Here is a 14,631-nt window from a genome sequence, read left to right as displayed (position 1 = left end):
GGGGTCAGCAGCTTGTCAGGGATGGTGTGCCAAATCTACCATTTGTCAAAGTAGGGGTCACCAGTCCTAGTTTTATTCTAAAAAGGCTTGTAAAGCTTTGCTCTTCAGATCACATCTGAACTGTGTATTGAATGTGGGGCTGAACCCTAACTGAATCTTCACCTATGGTGACTAATCTAGGCCACGAAGAGCTCATACGATCAGTGCTTGTCAGTGTGGGCTGGTTTACCTGTGTTCTGGCCCCACCAGATGAAGGGAACAGAAGGCAAGTTACAGCTCAGGAGCAATTAAAGGAAGAGTCCTCTCAGCTGTTGGCTTTCCTTTGCTGGCGCAGGGGAGCAGAAATGGGAAGTTCCCCAGGTGAGTGGCTGTGATGTGTGTGGAGCAGTCAGCACTGTGGTAGCAGATGACTGTTCTCTGTGGCAAATCCAGCATGTAGAGCTAATAGTCAGCTTGGACGTGCCTTCAAAGGGGCAAGACACTGCTTATTAGCTGATCGTTGGGGCAGCTAGTGGATAATAGGAATTACAGCTTGCCTTTCTTAGAGCCTGCACTGCCTTTGTGGTATGTCAAATGCTAAATCTGTGCACGTGCTACAAGCTGCTGACCTGCGTTCTAGGGAATATCAGACACAAACAATTAGGAGGAGCTGCTAACGGTGCTTTTTTTCCTCACTTCAGCGAGCAAACTTTTGACAGCATGAATAATCATTTGTTGTTGTTGTAAAAGATGACTTTTCCTAAAGTATATGAAGAAAGCATGAGTATTTGATGTGTTCACACTAGAAAATCTTTCTATGTCTGAGGCACTAAAGGTTGAAAATAGAGTTTAGCATTTTACAGTGAAATGCTTTTTCTGTAAGATTTCACGCTTATGCCTTAGGCTGGGCTTGAAACATTGCAATAACTGTATTACCCATGCTATTGTGGAGAGGAGGAAAAAAAAGTGATTGTGCATTAAAAAAAAAAAAAAAGAGAAAAAAAAAAGAAAAAGGGTAAACATACCAAACCCTCCTTTAATATTTGCTTGGTGGATGTAGTTTCGCTTTGGTTTTGGGGCTGTATGGGCAAAGGAATACTTTTGTTTTCCAAGCAGATTTGTCCTTTTCTACTTAATACTGTTTCACAAGAGAAAAGCTAGCAGTTGATAGAGACCAGTGGAAAAATTTATTGTTTTTGCAATTAGCTTACAGAAAGTGAAATGATTCTGCTCTGGAAAGAAGCCAGACCTCAAAATATAGCCAGCTGACTTCAACAGAGGCAGCATTTCTGCATTTTAAGTAGTGCCTGAGTGCCTCTAATTTAAGTGGCGTGTTTTCATTCCAGTGGCTTGGAGTCCCCTTTTAGTGTCCCAGATTACCCGTTGAATTGCCTTATGTTGCTATCATTAGAGAGCTTTATTATTACTTGATAAAATTATATCCTGACCATTTCCCAGCATCTTTGTGTAGATTGTACTTTGAGTATATTCTGCTTAGGTACTTAGCAGCGTTAGGGAGGGGTGGAGGGGATTGCACCCTGCGTGTGCCCTGCTTCATGATATCTAAGAAACGGAAGCTCTGCATGCAATTTGATTGTGTGTCAGCATGCTACCCCATAGCAACCTTTCTTCATTTGCATTTGTGTGTTTTCACTCACTGAGTGTGGCTTGTGGAAAAACTTCTAGAAAGAAAAAAAAAAAAAAGGAAATCAAAGTGTGGTCTTCCAGCTGCAATAGTAGAGGCATGGTTGTCCCGAACCATGGGACAAAACGGGACTGATTCTTTGCTATGTATGAATTTAGGTAGAAATAAACTGTTAGTAGCACCATATTCTGTTGCTGTTCGTGCTCCTTATCAGCCCAAGAGCCTCCATCCTGGATCTTTCCGTATATGAATTCTTTACAGCATCAGTAGTCTTGCTACTGAGTCACAGGTATTGATCTCTCTGGCAAGAGAAAAATGAAACTTCCAGTAGTGATGATGTCTTTTTCAGACATCAGAAATGGCTCCTAGTGACTTAAATGATCTTAGGCTGTTCCTTGACATGTCTTCAAGAGTGAATGGTCAGTTATAATTAAGTCATACTCACTAAAAGCGAGTAACTGAACTGAAAGAGGAGTGTTATCAGCTGTTGAAAAGTTTCCCTACAGCCTTTGTTTGGCAGGAACAAATGACTGACTGGTGGTTCCTTTGGTAGAAAATATTCAGCCAGAGATAGATGTTGAAATATTTATTTCTGATACCTGTATTTTAAAGGTGAGTTTCTGAAGTACAAGTTCTGTTTTCTGTTAACAACAGCATCTTCTTCAGGGAAAATGCCAAGCCAGGATCTCTTCAAGATGTTGTTTTCATCTCCATTCTAAAGATCACTCTTGTACTTCTTTTCAATTCATCTCCTACATCCTGTCACAAAGGAGATCATACAGACAGATGTGGCAGCAGTTGTACTAAACCACTTCACAGTAGCACAGCTTGCAGATCTTCCATATGCTTCTTTTCTTTCGTACCAATTCTGTTACTCGTACGCAGCCTCCACCTCACTATCCCTGTGCATTGCACTACTCAGCAGTTGTCTGGCTGAACACAGCCAACAGGCAGAGCACAGACCTGAATTATCTGCTCCATGCACACTTTTGTTTGCCAAGGGTTCTTGATAACAGTCCAAGAACAAACCAAGATATTATTCAATGGGCTGACCAGGGGCTATGGATCAAGCATGACAATAAAAGATCCTTATGTGCCAGTTGAGATGCACCTGAAGAGATTCTAATGCAGAGCAGGAAATCCTGTATGTGTTTAATATATAGGGTTTAATGTTTAAACTACATATATATATATATATATATATATATATATATGTGTGTGTATATATATATATATATGTATATGAACCCTAAGCGGAAAACAGATTTTTAAATCTCTTTTCAACAAAAAGATACCAGTAAAGTTTGATAGGAATATTTTCCTTTTGCGCATAGATACCCACTTTCAACGTGATTTGTTTTGTTTTCCATTGCAAAGGACAATGAAAATAAAATATTTTGAAAAGTACAAATCAAACAAAGTGGAAAGTAAATTTTCTATAATTCTGTGATTAAAACATTCAAAAATGTACAAAATAAATATTGCAGCATGGGATGACCTTTTGTTTTAAAAAACAATTGTACTCAATTCTTGTGAATTATTATTACTGCCTTAAATTTGGTAATTTGGCATTGAAAAAAATGTTACACTGGCTAATTGCTTATAAGGTGTGTTCTCAGCAGATTTTAAGTTATGTCCAAAACCACAAAATATTAGGCTTCACCATCTGCTCCATCAAGTTTGGTTTGTTCTGCTCAGCTGCCATTTTGGGCAGCCGTTCTGCTGCTCTTTACAGCATTCTCTCAATCCTGTGTCTTCTAGGAAACCTGGATTCACCTTCCATGGACTAGATGTAATTTTCAAAAGATTAATGAGAACACCTTTTGAACCTTTATTTGTGTGCATTCTTATATTTTTTTTTACTCACTTAAGAACAGTTCGTCTTGCAGGAACTGTTTTACAGTTGCTTATGTGACTCAGAGTTCTTTCTGCTCATTTGGTATCATATTCCAGTGGTGTCGTTATCTCTCTGATAAGTGGTACAGATTTTTTTTACATCAATATATGCATAAAAATTTTCTCTACGTGTAATCTATTAGCAGATGCAGAGAACTTACTGTAAAAAATCAGAGGGGTCAAAGCTTTAATGACTGTGTTACCTATGGGAGATTCTGTAGAAGAGAGTATTTACCTATTCTAATATTTTTTTTTCTCCTGGGGAGATAAAAGTTCACTTTCGCCAAGTCTGACATACTGGCTTTGCCACTGTCAGAATAATCTCAGTGAATTTCTTGATTTGTAAATCAGAGAGACTTTGAATCCAGAAGACAATATGGCTTTTAAATATCTATCTTTTGGGGTTTATTTTCTTGTGACACCAGCGTATCTGGTCAGCCACTGTCCAAGACAATTACAGAGAAATGGTTGTCTTTGTGCACTTCTCATTGTTATTCACCGGCAGGATAGTCATCGGAGGGTCACATTAAAGTTCATTCAATCAAAGCTGTGGCAGTAGCAATAGTCCGCCTCAGGTCAGTTCCATCTCCTGAGATTTGTAGGGCACTACCTGAAGTTATTTGCATAATTTTATGTAGCATTAGTGCCTTGGTACATCGTAGCAAAGATTTCAAAGGCAACAAATTTGTATCTAGTGTTCTTCCCCAATGACAATCTAATTCTTTCCTTTTGCTGTGTTATTGTAAGCATTTGTTGATATCCTCTAAGTTCATTTTCACTCTGCTGTAATCAATATCCGATGTGTATTATTATTACCTTAGATTAAGTTAGTGATTATAATTAGCTTTTATATTTCTCGTGTTTAAATGGTTATGTTTGTGTGCTTGTAATCATCATGGGAACCTCTGCTTTCTACTTTGGAGATGATCTTGTGCCACAATGGATGTTTAAATTGGGATGAAAATCACAGCCAGGCAGTATCTGCTGTTCTTCACCGACTGGAAAGGGACTCTAGGAAACATATAGCTATGTCTGAAGTGGTTATGTTGAGTGTATCCCAATTACATATCTCAACTCTTATACGCACACATATGAATGTATGTTTCTATATACATGCATATGAGCACATGCACAGCAATACACACTCACATGTGTGTAGCTATCTTTGCATATTAAGCCCAAACCATTGCTTACCATGGAAGGAGAGGGATTAGTTCATAAACCAGAAGACAAAAAAGCGAGTGCTCAAGAATGGAGGCAAAGCCATTTCAGCTTGATTTCAGAAAGACACAGAAGATTAAGTAGATGTTCTCCAGAATGGGCAGAATAGATAAAAATGGAGGAGAAATAAATATTAGATAAACCCGTTGAAGGCTGCAAATGTGATTTGGTGGTAAAGGAATTCCTTCAGAAGAATAAAGTTTTTACTGCATCACAAAGCACAGTGAAGGGCTTTTTCAAGACATTCTGAAGTCAAAGAACTTAGTCACGATGACATGAGGGATGTCATGAGGGATGAATGAGGGTTTTATGTTACTTACATATATTTGAATAGTAACTTGAAGTTTTTGAGACAGAACATACTGCAGATGAGGCTGAGGAAGCACTCCTCTGTGTGGTTTAGAGATGCAAAGTACTTTTCTGAGTAATTACCACTGTGTGTTCTAAACAATGCAAGGGATTCATATTGATGATAGAATTTACAGTCATGAAATTAGTACTTCTGGAAAGTTGGATTTTCCCCAATTTTTCCTGTAGATTAAAAAACAAAAATAAAAAAATAACTGCATCCTCTGATAAAAATGTTTTTGATACAATGTCGTAGATCTAAAGTGCTTTGAAAAGATCTGGACTTGGAGTGAGATCATGCCTGCATTGAAATCAATGTATTAATGTATTTTTGTGTGCGTGTTTATTTCTGTGTGGTGCTCCATATCAGAAGTAAGAGAAGCTTTTTTTCTTTCTTTTTCCCCTTTTCTCTCTTTGTTGAGCAAAGCTTACAAATTGCAGAACTCCCGAAAGCAAAGCCGTTCTGTTCACACATCTGGCTTATCCAAACATTCTCTCACCTGCAGCAGCACTTGTGGTTCTTAACTCCTTCTTTACCCAACTACATGAGAATTGTTTTTAAGAACAGGCTGTGCTTCACAGCCACAAACACAGTAAGAAAACCAAAACTGTGATGGAATTTTAGTGAATTATTCACATTCACATCTAATGTAAGCAGAGTTTGGAAAGAAAATTCATTTAGTGTACCAGAAGTTTACAGTGAAACATATAGATACATGCTATGCTCTCTTATCTCATAGATTCTTCAGCATCACGTAGGGAACATATTCTTCAATACCCCTAGGGAGTAGCACTATTATAAGAGTTACCAGGTAAGTTTTAGTTCTCTAATCAAAATTAATAGGTCTTTTGAATAATCGCATGTGGTTTGGGTTTTGTGGTTGTTTTTGTTTTGTTTTATATGTGAGAGAAATAAATTACATAGGCAATTTTAAATTGTAAATAATGTATTTGTTGATAATTTTGTAATGCTACTTAGAGGTGGGACTCGCACTGTTTTTATAAATATGAGGAATAGTATGTATTCATTTAGCTGGCTGCTGGATGTTACAGTGGGAACTAAATGTGTTTTTTCTTCAAATCATAAAGGAGAGCTGAGAGTTTAAATCTCCTCTGCTTTCCGTGTTTACTGAGAGCAATAGCTTGGCAGACTGTCTTTTTCAGGTCAAGGTGTAAAATTGCAGTTGGTCCTTAATTCGAGAGAGTGATAATGTAATAAAAATGGGAAAGTAGATAGAAAACTCAAAACATTTCTTGTTATTCTTATTTTAAATATTTTAAATGGTATGAAATTAGTGGGGGGCACTTGCAGAGTGCTCTCTTTGGTTCTTTATCTACATCATCGTGGTTGCTACCTCAGACCTGTTTTGAAAGCATTCGGTGTCTTTCCAGGTCTCAGTGCTTCAAACACTTCTCCAGTAGAAACTGGATGTGTGGGTCTTTTTGCTCACTCTGGCTTCTGTCTTTAAATGAGTCTTATAGAGGTTTTGTGTGTTTTATTGAACTAAGTTTTGTGTTTGTAAACAAGTGATAGCAATTCATTGCAGTTTTGCTAGACTAAGTTTTCAATTATGCCTAATTTGGAAGGTTGTCATTTTCCCTTTATCATATTTCCTTGCTATGTAGGAGAACTTGGTAGTATTTGTGTGCTGGATATATAAATACTCCTTCATTTTCATTATCTCGTGATTGCTGTAATGTGTAAGCTTTGTGAAAGCTGATGAAAACTAGCATTTTGACTATTTTTTGTTTTTAAAGGGCACTATGGGGAGGTGTATGATAACCAGCTTAACTTGGCCTACTGTTTCAATGACCCTGAGGACGAATGGTTAAGGAATTACTTTTATGAACGATGCTTTAACACTGCTCAACTAATAAAAACTGATGGCGGGAAAAGACGAGCACAAGCACACGCACACGCGGGCCTCATCAGTGAGGAACAAGGTAAGTCACTGAGCTCGTAATGCTACGTTGTGTCAGCATTAAGATGGTCTTATTTGGTAATTTGTGTTTTGTTACAGGGCACTGTATTTCTGTGTAAAATTGGTTTGCAACCATAATTTAAAAGAAGTTTAAAAGCTATTTCAATTCTTATTTTTGGAGTAGCAAATAGACAAAGTCTGTAATTATTCATAGACCAATTTTCCCTGTTTACTTTCCATGAACAGTTGGAAGTATTCAGTCAGATGAAAACCAAAGCCTAAGTTTAAAGGGAACATCCATTTAGCACAGAGGTCCTCTGTGTTAAATGTATTTCCTTTTGTGTATTTTTGACAAGGACTGGTAATGCTGCTTCAGGCCACAGGTGGCTAAGTAGAGTGGCATCTGTTTTTGTACAAACTAGTTTGATTTAAAAAAGGTATGAACACATAATTTAGTTTAATTCTGCCTCGATGGAAAACTTACAGTTGGATAAAACAGACTACATTTTTTGGTACTCTTTTAAAAATCTTCTGTTTCTCTTACCTGAGGATCACATGATGTTTGTATATGACTGCCATAGTGATGTTTGCTTCAGCTTTATACCTTACCTTAAGCTCCATTTCTCCATTTGTGTGTCTGTATCTTCAAACTGTGAATCTCTGAAAGTGGTATAAGGTATTAATTAAGGTAACTGTTACCTTTGTTTCCATATTTTAAAAATAATACATTACCTTTAATGGCGGAGGGGGTTGTGTTGTGTATAACAAGACGTGTATGAAAAAGATTTTCCTATCTTTGTATTATATCAAGAGACTCAAGCAACTGAATAAAACCTATCTTCCAGTGTTAATTACTGAATACACTTTTTCTCCTAACAATTTATTCAAATGTGATTTGCACGGTCATTATTTTTTTGCTTAGAGGTGTTACTTCATGGGTTGAAAATGTTCCCAACCCTGAGCACAGCTTGTGCTCGGTTTCTCAGCTAGAATGGCTTTTCTCAGGGAAAAAAAATCCACAGAAACTGAAATATTTTGTATAAATAATGCAATTCTAGTAAATGGCTGACAGAATGGGTATGTTTTGAATAATGGCCTAGCTTCCCCCTTTCCCCAGGAAAAACTTGGACATGAAACATAAAATCCGTAAACTTTTGTTGTGACTTTATTTATTTATTTATTTGTTTCCTCCCATGTTCTCTTACAGCTGAAAAATCCCAACGTAATATTTCCTCATGTCTTCTAGACTGGTAGTCATTCATGCTGTTTCCTCTGAACTGGAATTGTATCTGTCATATCTTTCTTGCCTGCAACACCCAGAACTGGATTCAGTTTTAAAATTGGAGTTCATACCCCAGTGATAGATAAAATGGAGTGAACTACTTTTCTTCCAAGTTGCGCAGTTATTTGTATTTTCATGTATAACATCCACATTGTTCATTTTAGCATAAGTTACATTCTCATATTCAGTTCATGAACTTGAGTAATTTCTAAATTCTTTTCTGAAGAACTGTTAATTAGGTATTCAGTTTGCCATTCTGGGATCACCAGTTATTCCTGCCTGTTATAAATACGTTTTGTTTGTTAATTTTTGCACAGAGTATTTTGTAGATAGTTACTAGAAATTGTCAAGATTGTTTTTGACTTCTGACGTTGTCTTTCAACATGCTTTGTTTTCTTCCCAGTTTGATATCATTTGAACATGTAATAATCTTTTGATTCTGTAATAGAGATCCTTAATAAAAAACACTAAGTATTATACTGTACCTAGGACAGGGACCGGTGGCAACTTACTGAGTGCCTTTTTCTGACAGTGACTTACCGATAACCAGTGTGTATCTATAGGATTTCCCAACCCATTTGCACTCACCTAACAGTAGTTACAGGTGAACTATGCTTCCATAATGGTTTACAAGGAAGTTATGACGGTGAGAAAAACTTTCCTAAATTAAAAAGAAGTTTGGTCTGATGACATTCACTCTTGATGTATTGGCATTGGTTGTAATACATTTTCATGTTTTATCTACATGCTTGGGAATAATCTGTTTGATTATTTATTCCAGTTTTATTCCAGGAATTGAAGCTAAGCTAGATTCAGTTTCCCAGTAGATAAGAAAACACTTGCTTAAAGCCCAGCCAGTCATAACCAAGCCATTTTCATTTTGAGTGAAATATGCTTAATTAGGTTATCTGATCCTCAGTAGAATAAAATGATTAAAGTTGCTGGATTTTTTTTTTTTTGCAACCTTTTCACGTGGTTCTTCAGTTACTGTAACATAAAATTATAAGATGGCAAATAAAAGCAAACATTCCTATATATCTTTAAGGACTCAGAGTGTGACTCACAACTGTTTGCAATGCCACTGCCAAACTTTTTTTTTTTTTTTAACATTACCTGCCTTTAAGATGTGTTAAGCAAAAACTGTTGAATACTTATGTATCTTTAAGCATTCAATCCTATTGAAAAGTATATAAGTGAAGTTATTAAATACACTTAGAAATGTTTAGAGGAGGGGGGAAAAATTTGATTTTCCTGATGTTAAATATTAGAAATTTCCAGAAGAAAAGCTTTGTAGTAACATTGGTAAGGAGAGAGAAAACAAGGTGCATTTCTCACTGTCCAGGGTAAAGTTCCACTAAATCCATAGCATCTGTCTTTTGCAAATATTTTATTTCCATAGGGAGAGGTGAAAAAATCAAGGAACTGAGAGAAAGCATAGGATTTGTTTTGAGGGACCACTGAGAAAAAGACAGATGTATTCCTTGCACTTCGTATTTTCAGAGGGTGAAATATTAAATTGCAAGTTTTGAGTGCAGAAAAATTGTAAGAGCAGATGTTGAGTTGGCATTGTATAAAATTACATAAGTATTAATGGTGTCGTGTTAAATTCTGAACACACTATTTTTGATTTTAGAACAAATAGGCACAGCTTGTAAATTGTATGATAATATTTTTTCTTCAGTTATTTATAATGGTGTAGTCTAATTTGATAGTGAACTGAAGGAGTCAGATGCCTTCTTCCTCTTGGGATATATACATATATACAGGAATAGATACATATGTATAGGGGTGTATGTGTACACGAATATGCATATATGGGAATATGCATGTATGTGTACATACATACAAACACACATTCCAGTATTTATATGTACATGAATGATGTCTAACATTTACATTATATTTTCAACTGATTTAAATCATCATATCTATATTAATTCCATTGACTAACAATGCAGCCAGGAAGAGAGGAAAATTTTAAAAGAATGAGATGTTAGTCTTACTCTATTGGGTGAGGGAACTGAAAAGAACTTGTACAAGATATTCACATCTAATAGTGTACACACACATGAATGTGAGTATTTTTTTTATTTGTGAATGGAAGTCATCTGTATATGCTTGGGAGTATGAAGTTAAATAGGTGCTTGTTGTAAAAATTGTTGTTTGCCTTAGAAGAGAATCAATAAATGTGAGTACTTATTGTGTAATCAAATCTGAAGTTCTTTGACTTTCAGCCTGGTCCCTGTCCTAGAGGTTGGATATAATCTGATGTTCATTAATCTTCAAAGCTAAATATTTGAAGTGTCAGTTGTATAGACTACAGCCATGGTATTTGGATGCAGATGATTAGTAGCTGTGAGTACATAAGGGAAAGAAAACAGTAATAACTGAGTAGCCTGCTACAGACGAGAATAGAATATTCTGCTTGGAGCAGACATGATTTCAGTGGCGGTTCTTTGCAGAATGAGTTTTCTTATCTCTTTTAAAAAAATGCATTTGTGAAATTAGGTCTCTGAGTTACCCAGATGAGAAGCTACTCAGGGATTATTGCAGAAGTGTTCAGGTTATGATACCATTCAATTAGCTGTACTTACCTCATAGTTTGTATTTCCTCAGGGAGCTGATATTATATAGTTTTATTAGTTTGGTTACTAGTCATTTTCTTATAGAGTAATTAAATGTCATGATGTCACTTTTTTTTTTTTTTTTTTTTATGTTGAAAAGGCAATTCATATTCTTGTATTTTGTTTTATTAAATCCAGCACTATTTGTCATTCAAGTAGGCATTGGCTTTATGGCAGAATCTCAGTTTAAAAAAAAAAAAAGGAAATTTCAAAAAATATTTTTATTCTTGTGTTTTGGATATCTTTTTGGAAGTAATAATCAGAATCATCATTGTAAATGTATGTATTTCTTCTGTAAATCACAGAGTAGGATTATTATAGTCTGAGGACAGACTATGATAGTTCTAACTTATTAGTGTAAATTCTGCTAAAGTTAATTACAAAGTTCAGGTTTGCACTGTTGTATCTTACAGAAGAAATAAAGGTTGAGTGTGTTGATAAATAATAGCCAGTGCTGGCTTGTATGTGTTCTTATATTACCAGTGCTCATCATTACAATATTTGAGGGCTTTCTGTTTTGTATTAAATAGTTAACATCTATCATGCAAGAAATGATGTAGATCTTAAATATATGCATTTGACAATTTCAGGTAACTTATATGAGTAAAAAAAAAAAAAAAAAAAAAAAAGGAACCAAAGAGTACAAAGAATTTGTGCTTATAAGAGCTGTTTACTTCAAATACATGTAGGTTGTAACAGGATCAGATGGAATGTGTCTATATGTTCAAAAAATAAAAAATAAAAACAGACATCTGAGGGTGTGCTTGTTCTGAAAGCAACCATCATGGCCATTGCAAGTGTTTGTATATACATGTGTATATAGGTGTATAGGTATGTACATATATATATATCTATGTAGCCAGTGCCTTAAAGCCAGTAGTCCAGATACCAAAATTTCACTCTTAATGTCAAGCAATTCTGCCTTTGTGAGACAAGCTTAAAGGTAACTAATGAACATATCTGATGGTGTTCTTCTAGTACAGGTGCATGAGCACTCTTCCTTTAAGGCAAACCCCTACAAAAAGTTCAGTTGGTGGTATGCTGCCTGTGGGAAAGTGGAGCAGGTGGAGTGACATCAAGAACTCTGGAGGAAGCAAAGAAAACATCATCACTATGATCTTATTATGAGTATCTATCCTCCCACCCTCAAATGATGCAAGGATCTCAACAGTTACCTTTCAGGCATTAGCAATGAAGGTAGATATTCACAGGCCATGGTTTGGTTCCTGTATTAGTAAACCAAAGAGCATCCAGGGATGTCGGTGGACACAGGAGTGCAGGATAGTGCTAAAGTGATGCTAGTAGTCCCACACTTGCTGTTAGTTTCTGCTAATTTGCAGTTCCCTCCCTTGCAATTATTTATGGGCATAGAGTTTGGCAGTTAGGAGCTTTGCAAGTACTTCCTAATAGGCAGTTTTCATGCAGCCACACTGTTTTCAAGGAGTTTACTGGAACAGCTGCACTTTTCCATACCTGTTGGCTGCAGTGCTTGGAGATGTTTCTGGGTACATTTAAGTAACTAGATCTGAAAAAGCATGTAAGTTTCACAGTAGAGTCTAATGAATAAAACTTCCCCCAACAAATTCCAAGTGTAAATCAGTGCCATGCCAGAAACTGTATATCCCCTGGTACGAGAACTGCGAGATGTGTGAAAATTATGCCATTAATCTCAATGCAGTGGTGGCTTAGTCATCGTGTTTGTTTTCTGCTAGCACCTAAGGATCAACAAAAGTGTAGGTAATACTTTTTCTGAAATGCTAACAGACCGGAAACACTAAAGGCAGGCAGAACAAGTAAGAGAAAGGTACAGCATGCAAAACTGTTAGCTATGGCATTCAGCTAATCTATATTATCTTTCTAATCTATTAGCTAATCTATTTCATCTTTCTTTATATGCTCTTAGATTCCAAATCTTAAAGAATTCCTGATCAGGGTCTCCTTAGTCCTTTCTGAAATATATTTAGACATTTAAAAAAAACAAACCTGTTGTGTTCTGCAAATTAATAGAGTTTTTTTTTAAGTGTTCAGTCTTGATCCATTTCTGCCTTAATTGTAAGCAATGTTAAGCTCCTGTTGGTTTTCAGTCAGGGCAATGCTATGCTAGAGCTGAGCATTTCTCATCTCCCCCTGCACCCACACCTTCCCCCCCCCACACACACACCCCCCACCCCCCACCCCAAAAAAAAAATAAAAAATGAATTGCATCTAACAAATACAGCCTATTTTATATATTTGGATTTGTTAGAGACTTTTCTGGTGGAAAGGCCTACTGAACACAAGGGAATTGATAAAATAATTAATTTGTTGTGTATAAAAAGCAGGGTTCTTACAGACTTTCAAGATCTGGATTAAGATCAAGGATTAGGATTCTACCTGTCATTTTACCATACTGTTGAAACTAAAGGTTTTAATCAGGGCATTGCAAAAGTTGGTGGTAAGATTCCTTTTGAGTTTAATGGACATTTGATTCAAGCTTTTGAAGTTTAACTATTAATTACTGAGTTTATTTGGTAAACAACAAATTGAAGTTAGTTCCTGGCATATTTTTGCTTTGGAACATAAAATAACTAAACTGACTGTTTCTTGTTCTTAGCAGGCCCTATTTAATCCATTGCTAAGTAATTGTTGATTTTGTGTTTTTAATTGTTTATGGCAAGTGCTTTTCAATTAAAAAATGTAATGTATAAATAATTGAGGGAAACTCAGCATATGTTCATGAGTATCTATGCAGAGGAAATATGCCCATTTAAGCAGAATTTCCCCAACTGGTTTGCCTTCAGGCAGAAATAATTTATATTCAGATTTTAAAAATAAAAAATAAAATTGCTAATGTTGCTAAGTGAAGTACTAAAAAAAAGAAAAATGTATAAAGGCAAAACCTAAAGTTGCTTCTGAAAATTCTCATGCTTTTTTGAGTAATTTTTGTGAATTTGTTTTAATTATGTTATCATGTAGTGTCTTTTGCTAGGAGATTCCTAACGATATCCAGAATAAAATTCACCCAGGGGATGGGTGGCCCACATGCCCCTTCTACATTAAGATAACTGTATACCATTGTCTTGCATTGTATTGCATTGCATTGCATTGTATTGCAATTGTATTGCATTGTCTTGCATTGTATTGCAGGTCTGCCAAGTCTGTTTAAACAGCAAATCCTCATTGTGCTGTATAATGTAGAAATGAAAAGTGCACCTTTACTGTCCGATTGCAAAATTAGACATGGCTGGTAAATAAAATAAACAAGTGGGACAACATTTATGAAGTGATACATTTCTTCACTACACGGGGTGCAGAAGTGTTACTGATAACAAACAATATTGCTGCATTTGATAAACTAGCCAACCTGTGTATTTAATGATATGTTTCCACCATAGGGTGTATAGCCGGTATCTAGAGGTCCTTATTGTTGTATTCACAAGTGCAGGTCTGCCAGTGGAGGAGGGAAACCTAAAATGGATCATGTTTCTTTTTCAGAATCGAAAGTCAAAGCAGCAGCTCAGCTAATAAAGGCATTTTTGGTTTAATCTATCCTTGCATCTGTGAGATGCTTCTTTGTAAGGAAGGCCAAATAAATTTGTGATCTTTGAGAAGAGATTAGTCTCATTATTTCCTTTCTTCTTTCTTTGTCTTTATATTGGGGTGTCTCAGAGTTTTGACCAAAAAGAGTAAAGGGATTTAAAGATACAAATGTCAATGTACTTCTTTAAATTAGTA

At 35.9% G+C, this 14,631-nt stretch overlaps 1 protein-coding gene across 9 annotated transcripts in view; it reads left to right on the top strand.

The window, feature by feature from the left end:
• TTC29 (tetratricopeptide repeat domain 29) overlaps positions 1 to 14,631 on the top strand; it is a 277,281-nt gene that overhangs the window by 176,615 nt on the left and 86,035 nt on the right. For 7 of the 9 annotated variants that reach the window (XR_011096153.1, XM_068680902.1, XM_068680906.1 and 4 more), the window contains one exon: positions 6,848 to 7,033. Coding sequence is in view for 8 of the 9 variants with exons in the window: in XM_068680902.1 (XP_068537003.1) it covers positions 6,848 to 7,033 (186 nt within the window). In the remaining variant the exon portion in view is untranslated. Of the gene's footprint in view, positions 1 to 180; positions 361 to 6,847; positions 7,034 to 14,631 lie in introns of all 9 variants that reach the window. The other 2 variants (XM_068680908.1, XM_068680907.1) reach the window with 1 other exon arrangement.

Source organism: Anas acuta, chromosome 4, assembly GCF_963932015.1.
Source record: "Anas acuta chromosome 4, bAnaAcu1.1, whole genome shotgun sequence".
Lineage (NCBI taxonomy): Eukaryota > Metazoa > Chordata > Aves > Anseriformes > Anatidae > Anas > Anas acuta.
Note: the sequence above shows the minus strand (reverse complement) of the source record. Positions and strands in the feature narration are given on the sequence as shown.